General features: G+C 57.0%; 1 protein-coding gene across 1 annotated transcript in view; it reads right to left on the bottom strand.

The window, feature by feature from the left end:
* Me1 (malic enzyme 1) overlaps window positions 1–15,893 on the bottom strand; it is a 61,995-nt gene that overhangs the window by 21,354 nt on the left and 24,748 nt on the right. The window contains 1 exon segment of the mRNA XM_048353630.1: window positions 4,367–4,476. Within this exon segment, the coding sequence (XP_048209587.1) occupies window positions 4,367–4,476 (110 nt within the window).

The raw sequence follows: 15,893 nt of genomic DNA, 5'->3' as shown, positions 1-15,893 counted from the left end.
CCTGCTCAACTGGAACCACAGGACAGAGATTTTAAAGCAAGCACGCCTCTGAACTGTAAAACAACAGGCAGAGCTGGGGAGATTCGATGAGATTTACATAGCCCGTACGGAGACCTCAGCTAGCATGCTCAACGTGGAGACGCTCAAGTATTCTCCTGGCCCAAAGAAGGAAAGCTAATCCTAGCAGAAATGTAATAAACGGAGAGAAGTTAGGAACACGCATTCCCTGGCATCTGAGCGGCAAAAGAGGGGGGAAAAAATCCAGAGATTGGCACATGGCATTCCCTTAGGAAATGCGCACCTAAAGATCCAAAATGAATTTTAAAGCACAACCCACATGAGAGTATTTTACATCACTCACGGAATGATCTTAAGGTTTTGTCAAAAGCTTTTCACAAAATAGTACCTTACAATAACATGAAGAAGTCACCCCAAGGGCCCAGTTAAGAGCATGTGCGTACACGGTGTGGCTCTGATGGTTACATCATCGTTTTTGTTGGCAGCGGTCTGGGATGTCTGTGCCCACGGGGGGAAAGTATTACATCCGTGGGCAGAATGGGAAAAGCACTAGGTGAAAAGGGTAAAAAAGAAACACAGGGAGAAAATGTGTCCTAAAGACAGGACTGGTAAGCGGGCTAGCCGCACAGAGGACAGCCTGCTCGTTTGCAGACGGGCCCCAAGGACCTGACCGCGCCCTGCCGCGTGCGTGTGTGTGCATGTGTGTGTGTGTGCGTGCACTCGTGCGCATGTGCCAGGCCTAAGGCCTGGACTCAAAGCCTGGGGACTGTACCTGAGACTTTGCGCTCAGGGCTAGGCTGGTGCCTGCAATCCCAGCAGGAGGGTCACGGTTCACAACCACAGCCGGGGAAGAACAGTCTGTGAGACTTGCACCTCCAACTAAGCACCCAAAACTGGCAAGGGAGCTGTGGCTTAAGTGGCAGGGCTCCAGCCTTGAGGGAAAAAACCTCAGCGGCCCTGAGTTCAAGCTCCAGCCCTGGCACAACACGCAAGCGGACGGACACCTACGTATGCACTCACATGCACTCCCGTTTGTTGCTGTTGGTTCTAGGGCTTGAACTCACGGACGCCCGGCTCGTTTCCAGTGACCCCCGTCGTCACCCCTCTGCGGACACTTGCCTCGCAAACACCCTCCCCACGCCCGCCGCTCCCCGCGGACGCTCCCGCCACGCGCCCCACGACCCCCATCACGTCTCCAGGCCCCGGCCTTCCCCTCCCGTGTCCATCTTCCCTGCACGGCCGTCCTTCGCTTCCGCAGCAGGTTCCCCCCGCCCCCTCCAGCAAGCCCCGAGTCCTCCTTCGTCCCCTCCGACCCCGGCCGGGGCCGGGCCTCTGCGGTGGGCCGACCCCGCGCCCCGGCTCCTCCCACCCGCCCGACGCCCTCGGGAACCGACGGCGCTGTGTGCAGCCAGACGCCGACCGCGCGCGTCCACCGGCCGGGCCGCGCTGTGCGCCGCGGATCCGCGCTCTCCTGGAACGTGCAGCCGCCGTGACGAGAGGAGGAGCACAGACGGCTTCCTGCGCTGGGGGGGAATCGAGTCCCGGCTGCAGCGCACAGGAAGTCAGGGGCCGCAGGCCGCCGCGTCTCACGCGTGTGGTCCTGCCCGTCCCCTATCCTCCCCCGGCACTCCGCGGGCCTTCGGTGGCCTTCCTGTCACCTCCTCCACCTACGACCGCCGTGGGGCTCTACCCTCGCCCGAACCTTCGGCGAGCTCCTGCCAGTCCCGTCCGAGCCGTCCTCCCACCGCGCCCACTCGCCCTCGCCCACCCAGCGCCTCCGCCCTTCAGCCCGGCGGCCTGCGGACCCGCCTCGGGCAAACCACAGCCTCACCACGCGGGGACACCCAGGGAGGGGGGGGCGGGGGACACCCAGGGAGGAGGAGGGGGGGGCGGGGGACACCCAGGGAGGAGGAGGAGGGGGGGCAGGGGACACCCAGGGAGGAGGAGGAGGGGGGCGGGGGACACCCAGGGAGGAGGAGGGGGGGGCGGGGGACACCCAGGGAGGAGGAGGAGGGGGGCGGGGGACACCCAGGGAGGAGGAGGAGGGGGGCGGGGGACACCCAGGGAGGAGGGGGGGGGCGGGGGACACCCAGGGAGGAGGAGGGGGCCGGGGGACACCCAGGGAGGAGGAGGAGGGGGGCAGGGGACACCCAGGGAGGAGGAGGAGGGACGCAGGGGACACCCAGGGAGGAGGAGGAGGGGGGCGGGGGACACCCAGGGAGGAGGAGGGGGGCGGGGGACACCCAGGGAGGAGGAGGAGGGGGGCAGGGGACACCCAGGGAGGAGGAGGAGGGGGGCGGGGGACACCCAGGGAGGAGGAGGAGGGACGCGGGGGACACCCAGGGAGGAGGAGGAGGGGGGCGGGGGACACCCAGGGAGGAGGAGGAGGGGGGCGGGGGACACCCAGGGAGGAGGAGGGGGGCAGGGGACACCCAGGGAGGAGGAGGAGGGGGGCGGGGGACACCCAGGGAGGAGGAGGGGGGCAGGGGACACCCAGGGAGGAGGAGGAGGGGGGCGGGGGGACACCCAGGGAGGAGGAGGGGGGCAGACAGGCGGCCGACGACACGGCGGTCACCGCCCGTCCTCCCGGTCACGAGAGAGAACGAGATCCGGGGGACACGGCGCCAAGCAAACCTGCACGGAAAAGCCCAGACTCCGTCTCCCAGACGACCAGCAGCCAGCGGGCTAGAGGTGTGGCTCAAGGGGCAGAGCGCCCGGAGCCAGGCACGTGCGGGGCCCTGGGTTCAAACTCTCCCAGAGAAAAGACCAGTTGTTGAGGCAATTTGAGGAGATGATAGACAAGAGCCGATTGTGGTGACACACGTGAATTTAAGAAAGACACAGGCTTTCTGACGGGGAATCCGGAGACCCGGGAGACGGGCTGGAGGGGGGGGGCGGGGAAGCTCCAGAGGGGCTACGAGGAGCGCAGAGCTCAGAACACTGCGCTCAGGCGCGGCGTGGAGATGAAAGTGTGGGGGGGGGCAGAGAGACCGCGCGCCCCCGGAAGCCAGGAGTCCGGGCTGGGGTGGAAATCCGCCCATCCAGTGTGGGGACTGGGCACCTGACCCGAGAAGAACATTCCAGAACAAACCCCAAATGGGTGGGGCTGAGCTCGGACGCCTCTGAGTAGCTAGAGGAAAAGACCCAGGTGGGGAGGGGCGGGGAGGGGAGGGGAGGGGAGGGGAGGGGAGCAGAACCGGGGGGGGGGGGCAGGAAGCCACAGAAGACAGTGCTTCAACAGAAGGAAAGCAGGAAAGCGAGAGCTGAAAGGCCGCTCAGCAGTCAGGAGAGAGACGCGCGGTAGAACCGGCGACGGGAAAATCACTGGGGATTTGATCCCATGCTGCTGGGACTAATCGCGGTCAGGACTCCTGCCTGACACCAAGCGGGAGCCCCGGGGTTCTCAGAGTAAGGTGCCGCGTGTGCGTGTGTGCGCGTGTGCGTGTGTGCGTGTGCGTGCGTGTGTGCGTGTGCGCGTGTGTGAAAGGGAGACAGCTCTAGGGAGAATCAGAAAGCAAAGGTTTTTAGGTGAGGCCAGCGAGGCTCAGACAGTGCGCGCTTTCCCTCAGCGTGGAGGCGAGCACGGGAACCCCCGGGACAGGATGAATTCTGGGGGACGGTGACCCCAAAGAAGGACTCTCGGGAGGGTCACAAGGGCGCAAGGCCTGTGCGCATCTGCTCCTGGAAAGCAACGTGGACGGAAATGGAGCCCATGTTTAGTCCTTTGCCGCTGTTTGTGTTCTCATTCCCCTCGGTCTGGTCTGCGTATCTGTCGTTGGGAGGGGGAGAGGGCGCGGACTGGAAGGACCGAGGGTAAACAAAGGCAGCGGCGGTGCTCACCAGAGACCACGCTGAAGATGTCCAAAAGGAAATGTCCTCTGCCTGATGTGTGGAACTGTAACCCTTCTGCACGTGGCCTCCGTAATAACAAGAAAACGTTTAAAACTGCCAGGCAAGGGTTTAGCTGGGAAGCCGCAGGCGGCTTGGGCGAGGGCTGGCAGGCCGGCCGGCGTCTGCGATGCCAGGCAGACGTGGCAGGGAGACAGCCCGCGGGCGTGGGCTCAGCAGCTGTGACCGACACCAGGCTGGAAAGCATACACCACCGCGTCCTCCAACCGTGCGCCACGCCTCCTACCATTTCCTTCCCGGCCGAGTCACCAGCCCCAGAGATTTCATCCATGTGTCACCGAGGAATCTTCTCCGACACAGAAAGGCAAGGACAGACTGCGTGACACCGCCGGGCACCAAGCCGGCTTCTCGAAGGACCCCGGCTGAGGCCAGATACACTGGGATCATTATAAACCGATGAACCAACGTGAGGGGTGATGCCCAGGGCACGTTTTATTACCTTGAATGTCATCATTAAATGTGCAATACCGGTTTCGATACTTGTTCAGAAGACGGAATGCATTCATATTGGCAAAATCTTCAAACTGAATAAGGCAATTCATGCCATATCTACGGGACAAAAACATGTGTTACAGAGGAAGGTCAGCAGGTGCCCCCGCACACACACAGCTCACGCGAGTTCACAGCGAAGGCAAGGCCGGGGGCGCTGGCGGGCGCCAGGGGACCGAGGACGGCTTCCATTTTTCTGGTCACACTGGGGTTTGAACAAAGGCCCACAACTCCGTGGCTTGCTTGGCCAGCTGGCACGCTACCGCCCGAGCCTTGCCTCCAGCCCTGCCTTTTGCTATTTGGTTATTTTGGAGATAAGTCTTCCTGTCTTTTCTGCCCAGGTTGGCTTTGAACCATGATCCTCCAGAACTCCCAGTCTACTGGGTAGCTAGGGTTACCAATCTGAGCCACGGGCGTTTGGTCAAATCACAAGTGGGCCCTGGCATGGCGGGCTGTGCGTGGGCACGAGGCGGAGGGCAGTCCCTCGGGGGGCTGGGGCTTCCCGTCGGCCTTGCAGGTCTGAGCCCAGCAATCGGGCTCCTCACAGCGATGCCTGGCAAGTGAAGCTTGGGCTGCTGGAGGGAGGGAGGGCGGGCTTAGGGCCCTGCACCGCGTGGAGGGCGGGCTTAGAGTCCTGCACCGCGTGGAGGGCGGGCTTAGGGCCCTGTAGGCTGGGCTGGGCTCCTGCAGCATCCTGACCTCCCTCTCGATACCCGGCGGGCATCGGGGCCCCGTCCTCTTCCGTCCTGACAGTGTGGCGCTGAGCCGCTGGGGTGCTGAGCTAACACAGGGTCCCGGCTGCTGTGCCGGGGGGGCGGGGAGGGTGTGTTTTGGGGAAGGGAAGCGAAGGGAAGCGGCCCGCTCTGGGATGAGGAAGGCCTTGGAGGAGGGCGATCTGCTCCGAAGGCAGAGAAGGACGAGGAGGACACTGCGCAGGCTCAAGCAGCACAGCGCATGGGTAGGTCTCAAGTGTGTGCAAGATGGCACTTGCAAAGGGTCTGGGCAAGTGATTAACTTGGCTGTGGTGTAAGAGTCTCTACACGTTTCTAAGGTCAAAGCTGAACGTGCCGATGCAACGCGGGAAGCTCCTGTTGTCTGTAAGCACCGGGCCGGCTTAGCAGCGCCGTGCTCTTGGCCGGGCTGCGGTGGTTGCTCGCGGCGATGCCCGCTCTGGAGGCTGCGAAGGGCTCTGCTCGGACGCCAGCCCAGGCCCCCAAGTCTGTGTGACTTTGGTCTGCAGTGGGCCACCAGAGGAGTGGCAGTGGCGCTGCGGTGGCTCAGCGTGGTGCCGCGGTAGCTCTGAGCACAGAAGCTCAGGGACAGCGCCCAGGCCCCGAGCTCAAGCCCCACGAACAGCAGAGGACGCGGGCACCGCCTCAGTTTACCTCCCGACCCTCCCCTGCCACAGTCCCGAGGCGGGGAGCGCGTGGAAGGGCCCGTCCCGCAACTGTGCAATGATAAGAACCGCAGCTCCCAAACTAGCTAGCCAAGGCACCTCGGCGTGGCTAAGAAAAGAACCTGTGCTGTAGAGAAGCTACCATCAGCCATGCCCTCTTCCTCCTCTACCATCAGCCATGCCCTCTTCCTCCTCTACCATCAGCCATGCCCTCCTCCTCCTCCTCCCGTGCTTTAGAGAAGCTACCATCAGCCATGCCCTCCTCCCATGCTATAGAGAAGCTACCATCAGCCATGCCCTCCTCCTCCTCCTCCCGTGCTTTAGAGAAGCTACCATCAGCCATGCCCTCCTCCCATGCTATAGAGAAGCTACCATCAGCCATGCCCTCCTCCTCCTCCTCCCGTGCTTTAGAGAAGCTACCATCAGCCATGCCCTCCTCCTGTGCTGTAGAGAAGCTACCATCAGCCATGCCCTCCTCCTGTGCTGTAGAGAAGCTACCATCAGCCATGCTCTCTTCCTCCTCTACCATCAGCCATGCCCTCTTCCTCCTCTACCATCAGCCATGCCCTCTTCCTCCTCTACCATCAGCCATGCCCTCCTCCTCCTCCTCCTGTGCTTTAGAGAAGCTACCATCAGCCATGCCCTCCTCCTCTACCATCAGCCATGCCCTCCTCCTCTACCATCAGCCATGCCCTCCTCCTCCCTGTGCACAGTCCCCTCCAGCAGTGGACCCTCTTACACATAGCCATAAAATGTCTTCCGAAGTCGGCTTGGATTCGAAAGCACTTGAATTCTATCCCTTTTTCCGTCTGGGTTTTACTTGTCTGTTGTCGCTGCACAGCCTACGCTTCGGTTCACGGCATAGCCCAACTGGCCTCGAACTCCTGATCCTCCTGCCCCGGCCTCCCTCATTCTTAGATTACTGGTGGAGCCCACCACGGCAGCTTGAAGACATTGGTCCCCCCACAGCACACAGTATGGCGGAAGACAGAGGGGCAAGGCGAGCAGGCCCCGGGGAGGAGGGGCAGGCACCGCGGTAGAGCAGAGAGGGCTGGGCGAGGCGGTCCCCGCGCCGCAGCCCTCCTGGTTTGTAGGAAGGACTTTTCAGGCGGCGTGAACGCGTTCACAGACACAGTCCAGGCGGTGGAATGAGTAACGGAAGCACAGAGGGTGAAGGGCAAAGGGGCAGGGACGGGGGCCAGGGGCAAACGGGGCCGGATGGTGTGGCGCTTTCCACCAGAGTTAAGTGGGTGACACTGGGTTCTAAAAGGAGGCAAAGGGCAGGATGGGGACAGGAGCGGGGGTGGATTCCGCAGGTCCATTCATCCCAAGGCTGCCGCAAACCGCCAAGCCTGCCTCTGCGGAAGAGAGCTGAGCGTGGAAGATGGGTTCTTCCAGAAGACAGCCGCCAATCCGGAGCGAGGACGCGCGGATGGCGGGGAGAAATCCACAGGAAGTCTAAGTTGGTAGGTAGAGGGGTCTGTTAAAATTAAAAAGAAAAGACTGGAGCCTCCGGGTGGAAAAGCGGGCATGGAACGGAAGTGCACGAATCCAGCTTTGGGACACTGCTCCCGAGCTGTGCCGGAGACGGGAAGGCAGAGGACCCCACGGGAGGAGGCGACGCGGCTTACAGCGAATCCGAGCAGCCGGGGATGAAGACGGGGCCTGTGGATTAGCCACCGAGGGCATCTGACACGGCACGGCGACAGTGCAGAGACAAGGAGCAGGCTGGTGTGTGCTCACGCCCGGGGTCCTAGCTACTCGGAGGGGCGAGGGTTCAAGCTAGTGCAGCCAGGACAGCCTCAGGACTCAGACCAACTAACCACTGAAGAGGCAGCTCGCGCCACAAGCCCCTGCCCAGAGCGCAAGGCCTCAGTTCTGGGAAGAGGAAGCGGGGCCAGTGCTAGTGTGCAGTGCCGGCGGCGCTCTGCGGCAGCTCACGCGTGGAGCCCTGGGCCCTGGGTGGCAGCGCTGCCGGCTGCAGGGAGGGGCTAGGGCGGGCCCCTGTGCCCCTGTGCCCTGTGCCCTCTGAGGGCGTTCCAGACTAGGACACCCGGTCTCACTGCAGGCCCAGAGCAAATGTGGCTGAGCTACCAGGGGCCACCCCCAATACCTGACCCGCGAGCCTCCCTCTGGCCCACTTGGACATTGCACCCCAGGCGTGGACGCGCGGCCTGGAGGAGCGGGACGGAGAAGCTTCCAGCCCGGCGGGGGAGGTGCAGATGGAGAAGTGGGGGGCAGTTCTGCTAAGGAGAGGAGAGAGGGCGCTCACTCCCTGTAGGAGGGGACGGTGGAAGGGGCCGCTGGGGCAGAACAGGCCATCAGGGGCCCAGAAAACAGAGTGAGCAAAGCAGAATGGGATGGTTAAGGAAACTGGAGCAAGGACACCAAGAGTGACTCCTCATGACATCTGCAAACAGACGAACACGAGGGAAGACCATGAACCGTTACCAGTTGCTACATTCTGATACACAGCCAACTGCAGCAAGAGACCGGAGCAAGATTGTCGAGCCCGCCCAGGGCCATGGGGTGGGCTGCAAGGGTGGATGTGGGAAATGGTGGACCGGGAAGGCGAGGGGTGGATGTGGGAAATGGAGGATGGGGAAGGTGAGGGTGGATGTGGGAAATGGCGGAAGGTGAGGGTGGAATGTGGGAAATGGAGGAAGGTGAGGGTGGAATGTGGGAAATGGAGGAAGGCGAGGGTGGAATGTGGGAAATGGAGGAAGGTGAGGGTGGATGTGGGAAATGGAGGAAGGTGAGGGTGGAATGTGGGAAATGGAGGAAGGTGAGGGTGGAATGTGGGAAATGGAGGAAGGCGAGGGTGGAATGTGGGAAATGGTGGAAGGTGAGGGTGGAATGTGGGAAATGGAGGAAGGTGAGGGTGGAATGTGGGAAATGGAGGAAGGTGAGGGTGGATGTGGGAAATGGAGGAAGGCGAGGGTGGATGTGGGAAATGGAGGAAGGCGAGGGTGGAATGTGGGAAATGGCGGATGGGGAAGTCGAGGGTGGAATGTGGGAAATGGAGGAAGGTGAGGGTGGAATGTGGGAAATGGAGGAAGGCGAGGGTGGAATGTGGGAAATGGAGGAAGGTGAGGGTGGATGTGGGAAATGGCGGATGGGGAAGGTGAGGGTGGAATGTGGGAAATGGAGGAAGGCGAGGGTGGAATGTGGGAAATGGAGGATGGGGAAGGCGAGGGTGGATGTGGGAAATGGCGGATGGGGAAGGTGAGGGTGGAATGTGGGAAATGGAGGAAGGTGAGGGTGGAATGTGGGAAATGGAGGAAGGCGAGGGTGGAATGTGGGAAATGGCGGATGGGGAAGGCGAGGGTGGAATGTGGGAAATGGAGGAAGGTGAGGGTGGAATGTGGGAAATGGAGGATGAGGAAGGTGAGGGTGGAATGTGGGAAATGGAGGAAGGTGAGGGTGGAATGTGGGAAATGGAGGAAGGCGAGGGTGGAATGTGGGAAATGGCGGATGGGGAAGGTGAGGGTGGAATGTGGGAAATGGAGGAACGTGAGGGTGGAATGTGGGAAATGGAGGATGGGGAAGGTGAGGGTGGAATGTGGGAGGCAGAGATCTGAGCACCACACCTCAAAGCCAGCCCAGGCCAGAAAGTCCAGGAGACTCTTATCTCCAATTTTCCACCAGAAAACCGTGATGCTGTGGCCCACAGTAGTAGAGCCAGCATAGAGCAGAAATGTTCGTGGACAACGCCCAAGCCCTGAGTCCTAGCTCCAACCAACCAACCAACAAAAAGCACAAACATAAAACAGTACTCTGTATGCATAACTAACTCCTTAAGATAAGAAAGTTGAAAGTCAGGAAGTAGCACTGTCGCTCAAGTGGTAGAGCAACGGCCTTGAGCCAAAAAGGCTGAGGAACAGCACTCAGGCCCTGAGTTCAAGGCCCAGGTCCAACACACACACAGGCATACACCAGAAAGAAAGAAATGAAAGCTGCAAGTCAATAACCACCACTAGACAACAGAGTACGGGAAACGTGTGCATATTATTCAAGAGCAAGGAGAGGGTGTGCCTGTGTAATCACCCAGCCAGGAAAACACACACGAGTCACACCACGCCGGAAGCCGGCTGTGGGGCGTCTGGTCAGTCCCCGTCTACCTGGCCCGCTCGGGTGGGAGGAGGGAGGGCCGCAGGCCGGCACACCAAGATTCCACGTCTGTCCAGAGTGGTTTTGTGATTCCTCACCGTCGGGTGGCCGAGGCTGCGGGTGCCTGAAGCCGTGATTCGGTGAGCGACGGCGAGTGTACATCACCGTGCGAAGCGGGAGGCCAGCGGGACCTCAAATACAATACCCGGAGGCGGCCGACAGCGGCGGGCCGAGACCCTTCCACCATTCGAACCTTCCGCCTCTACCACGTGGGCTGTGGGCTTCGCTCATCATCAATCCTGGGAAACTAGGAAAACGGGGGCGAAAGCTCAGCCACTACCGCACTGTCTTGCACACTTGTTCTTGAAGGCCAGGTGGGTGAGAATTTGGAGGAAGCGGCAAAAGTTCAAGAATGACCTGGTCAGACGGATTTATCCTACTCGGGGCGGAATTCTCATCTTCAGTTTGTACAGAAATGCAACGTTCCAGACCTCCAAACTGACATGTAGAGGGTGTTCTTAAAAAACGTTCTGAAAGTGGAGCAGGGATGGGTGAAGGTTGGGGAGCTGTGCACGCTTTGCTTTGCAGTCATCGCCTGGTTTTCTCTGCCGCGGGCGTGGGTGACTAAGAGGACGGCAGCAGCTTCTTACTCCCAAAGCCCAAATCGACAGACAGCAAGTTCCCGGTTAGAGCTCCGCTCAGGATCGGCAGCGTGCAGCTCAGTACCATGGCGTTCGTCTTTCTTTACACGAGAACCGGTGTATGCAGATCCAGGTGTTCTACGGCTGCGGAATTCACTTCTGTGGATATGGGCATCCGTGTTTGCAGGACTGATCGTTATGTGTAGACTCGTTATGCAAAAACAACTAATCGCGCCTCGGAACAACAGCAAACCATAGCCATCAAGTAGCGATTTCAGGGACTTTCAAACTGTCCCTCCTAAGATGGCACGAGTGGAGCTGCAGTTTGGCAGCACAGGCCCCAGGTTCGATGCCCAGAACCCAAGGAGAAATAGACACCAAAGAAGAAGGGAAAATATGTTGTAAAACCCCGAGGGTAAACGATGAGGAGCCACAAAAACGCTGCTCTTTCTAGCTTGTTCCAGCGGGAACCTAGGCTGAAAGATGGCTTGCACATTCTTTACTGCTCTTCATTTTTAATAATACATTTTAAAAGCTATATGACAATCAGCTACCTTAACCTACAACTTGCATTTTCAGCAAAAGTCCTGAAAATCAAGTCTGATTCCATGAACGAAAAGAACCTTCCAGAAGTAAAGAGGTTCCAACAGTGGCATGCCAAGCATGAGTAAAAAGCACGAGCACACGAGGCCCTGAGTTCAAGATCTAGCACTAGCACCATAAAGAACATTCCATGATTGGTTTTTTTTTTCGTCAATAAAATGATGGTGGTTGATTTTCCTTTGTGCGCCTCAAATGCAATTATCCCGGAGGCTGGACCAGGTGACGGACACCTGTAATCCCAGCAACTTGGTAGGATAAGTAGGCATTGTGAAGAATGTGGTTCAAGACCAGCCAGAACAAAAACAGAGTATGAGACCCCATTTCCACGCGTGACAAAGAGCTGGTGTGGTGGCATGCGCATTTCTACCTAGCTAAGGGGGACTGAGCGGAGAGGGCTCGGGGCATGGCTGGAGGGGAAACCAGCCACTCAGCCAGGACAAGGCCATGAGTTCAGTCCCCACTACTGCCAAATACGTCTATGGCTCACTAGAGGACTGACATCTAACCATAAACAATGATTGGATCATTCCCCAACACCCAGTCAGTCACTGCCACACCGTCCTAGATAACAGGCCATCTCAGAATGTCCAACTACAAGCCCTACACACCACACGAGACCACAACCCGGGGTCAGTGAGGCTGATACCCAGGACAGGGAGGAATTTCACCCTCTGATTCCATAGCAAAAGCCAACACAACCTCACCCTCAGCCAGACAGACAAACACCACCACCCCAAAGCTATGTCCACCTCAGCTCTTTTTACCCCAGATGCCAGCTTTTAACAAAAGTGCAAAGCACGCGACGAGACGAGAAGGCAGTCCAAAAGACAACGCCACCGTCGGAACTAGATCGGGACACGGCAGAAACTTTGGAGCAATCAGACTTGGAACTTAAAATAGCTGATTAATATGCTGAGCATTGTAATGGAAAAATGGACAGCATGTAGGAACATGGGTAATGTTAACAGGGACAGAAAGTCTAAGAACCAAAAGGAAATGCTAGACATCCAAGTCACAAACAGCCTCGAAGATCGCCTTTATGGGCTCATTGGCAGACCACACGCCAGGAAGAAAGAACAAGCAAGCTTGAAAAAAATGTCAGTGCAAACTCCCCAAACTAAACATAAAGAGAATCAGACAGGAAGAGAAAGCACAGAATAGTGACGTGCAAGGGGACAACGAGAACAGGTGTAGCGTGTGCACATGAAGTCACCAGAAAGAGAACGGGACAGAGTAATCACCCGAGGTGACGCTGGATGGAAACTGTACACATTCAAGGACACACCAACGTGTAGATCGCAAAAACTCAGCCAACAGAAAAGAGGACAAATGCACACAAAATCTGGCTGGGACGTAGCTCAGTGGCAAAGCAAAGGCAACGTCCTGGGTTCCATCTCCAGTATGGAAAAAAAAAGACACAAAAAAATCTAAATAGCCATCAAAATCGAACTGCAGAGCCCTGAAGACAAAGAAAACATCTTGAAATATGTCACAGATTAAAAAAAAAACCCAAAAACTTTTCCAAGAGTGAGAGAATGGCATTGAACTTCTCTTCAGAAATCATACAAGCGTGCGTAGAATGAAATGTCTAAACGTGCTGAAAGAAAATCTCACCACGCAGATATTTACCCATGGAATAACCTTCAAAGATGTAGGAGAAGTAAGCCGGACGCTGGCGGCTCACGCCTGTAATCTTAGATGCTCAGGAGGCTGAGATCTGAGGGTCATGGTTTGAAGCCAGCCCGGGCAGGGAAATCCCTGAGACTCTTATTTCCAATTAAACACTGAAGGTAGAGCTGTGGCTGAAATAGTTGAGCACTAACCTTGAAAGGAAAATAACAAAAAGCACCCAAACACTCAGAGACAGTGCTCAGGCTCTGCGTTCAAGCCCCAAGACTGGCACCAAAAAAAGTGTAAAAGAACTAATGACTCTTTTTAGACTAAAGTGAAGTAAAGGTATTGTCAGTAGACCTGCCTCACAGGAAATGTTATGAGAAGTGTCGCAGAGAGACGGAAAATTACACAGGTTGAAAAGATACAGGATGCCGAAAACACATACAAGAACATTAAAGAAGGAAGAAGTGAACACAGAAGGAATCTTTTCCTTTTTCTTAATTGACCTAACAGACAACAATCTATTGAAAACAGCGATAGCAAGAGTGCACTGGTAGCTGCGTCCAGACCAGTGAGCAGTGTGCTCCGTAGTATCAGAAAGCGGACTCATTATAAAATGTGCTGCAAACTCTTGGGTCACTACTAAACAGTTTTTTAAAGGAAAATATGCTAAGATAGGAGAATTTGCTTCCCCTTTTCCTGAATTAACTTTCTCTCCTTTGCTTTTTATCAGTATCTGCCATACTTGTTGTTTGGAGCTGCGTACGTTTCTATTTTGACTCCATGTAGTGCTGTTTTATAGTGTGTGTGTGTGTTTGTGTGTGCAATGTGTATGTGTGTGTGTATGCACACACCCATAGTGGGGCTTGAACTCAGGGCCATGCCCTTTCCTTAGCATTGTCACTTAAAGCTGGTACTCTACCACTTGAGCCACAGCTCTCCTTTGTCTTTTTGCTGGTAAATTGGAGGTTAAGAGTCTCAGACTTTTCCTGCCCAGGCTGACTTGGAAGTGTCAGAAGTTTCTAGATAGAGTGAGCGTGCTCTCTGTGACACAAATGGCCTTTGTGACCTACATCAATGCAGACTCTTTTCCGTTAAAACAGCTGTGAAAGAATCAACGTCGAGTTGCCCTGAAATCTCCTTTAGATTACATTCTATATTAAGTGTGAAATCTCGATGGCTAACATTTCACCTTCCATAAATACTTTGCGTGGAAATACGCTTCAAAAATTAAACAACTGTACAATCACTGTGTGTTATCACTTATGAAGAGACGCGAGGTGTGGCCCTCTGGAAGGCCATAGGGAGCTGCCACACTCGGAGTTCACAACTACTCCCCCCCCCCCCCGGTTGTGTATAAAGTGTGTTCTGCGCGGGGGGAGGCGGGAGGTGGGAAGGCAGGGCGGCGAGGACAGCAGCGCGGTGAGGGGGAGCCGGGCGCGGGGGGGGGGGGGGGTGGAAATGCAGTCAGGGAGGGGAAGGGCGAGTGTCTGAGGACTCCCTAACTCCACACGCGGGGGGCCCGTCCCCACTGGAACGGCGACAGGCACAGAACACGGGGGCGCCATTTCCCAGGAGCTGGGCCACGGCTGTGGAAGGGGATGAAGGAGATCACGGCGGGATTTCCTGGGTGGATTCGTAGTTAATCTGGTACACGGGACCACGGAGATCAGCGAGGACGCTCGGCCATGATCTCCGTCTTTCCCCTGGGATTCATCAGGGGACGCGGTGGCGTCCATGGCGATGGAGGTCTCCATCACGTTCACAGGCGTTCAGGAAAGTCACTACGCACTGCGGTCCTCTGAACGTGCCTTTCGTCGCCAACTCCCATTGCGCCTGACGACGCAACTCATCCGCGGCCTAACGAATACAGCGCAGAGCAAAGCGAGCCCAGGAAGGACATTTTCTGTCTCTCGAGCTTCTGTGAAATGAAACTTTCAGAGCAGTGGCAATCTAACGTTCCCAAGTCGACTCCCTGAACGTAGCTTTGGGCGGCGCGATCACGCCATGTGGCGAGGAGGCACTGCCAGCTGCCTCACCCGCCGGGAGGCTGCCATCCCAACCAGCTCTGACTGCTGACACAACCGCACAGGGCCCTGACTTCAAGGAGCTTCACCACGTCGGGCAGAAATCTCGACATTCTTAAATACATCCTCCCATACACTCAGAGAAAACCTCAGCCCAAAACTTCAATTCATCTACGTAAGTAAAGATCAAATCTTTCATAGGGTACCAGCCTCGAGTAGGAAACACAATCCAAATTTTAGTTTACTAAGCCATGGATTTGGAAACTTATGTTCCTCTGGTTTCTCTGGTGAGGGCCTGGTAGCTTGATAAAGGTTGGATTCACGAGTGTAAGGAATGGTTTCAACAGCAGTGATTTTAGATCTACTTCTCAGGACGCTATAGCGTGGCGCGGTACACAAAGAAAGGCATCCGCCCTTGGCAGTGAGGCGCGGTGCCTAACACTGCGTTCCAGCAAGGAAAGCAGAGAGCCGTGGCAGAACACGTTCACACCACTCATGAAGACCGGACAAACACAGGACAAAGCCCTCCACCCACACTCGCCAAGGCCCGACCCCGTGTCATTGATTACAGTTCCGCAGGGTCAGGCAGAGACAGCGCAGAGCGTGTCACACCGGGTCCAGACACAAACGGCAGGTGCGGCTTGCTGAAGCCCTCTCCCTGCAGGGCACTGGAATACAGCACAAACCCAGCTTTAAAATGCTGACTCGCAGTGCTTTGGAATATAAACGCACACATAGTAACAGCTATCACTTCCAGTGTTTTTATGAACTACCTTTTGCATTCACTGAAAAGGTGGAAAGATAGAAAGAGTCGGCATCAGCCAGGCGCCCGTGGCTCACACCTATAATCCTAGCCACTCAGGAGGCTGAGGTCTAAGGATTGTGGTTCTAAGCCAACCCAGGCATGAAAGTCCGTGACAGAAACCGTCTGATCTTCCTTGATAGGAAACTCGAAACAACAACTCCGGGGCCACACCCCTCGTGTGAGCCAGTTGCCCTGGCAACGCGATGTGTGGCGGAGCTGACCAGCATCTTTCCCCTTGGAAGCACTTTCTGCACTTGGTTGTTTAAGGCGGCTCACGAGTG

The sequence above is a fragment of the Perognathus longimembris genome, chromosome 9 (genome assembly GCF_023159225.1).
Source record: "Perognathus longimembris pacificus isolate PPM17 chromosome 9, ASM2315922v1, whole genome shotgun sequence".
Classification (NCBI taxonomy): Eukaryota; Metazoa; Chordata; class Mammalia; order Rodentia; family Heteromyidae; genus Perognathus; species Perognathus longimembris.
Note: the sequence above shows the minus strand (reverse complement) of the source record. Positions and strands in the feature narration are given on the sequence as shown.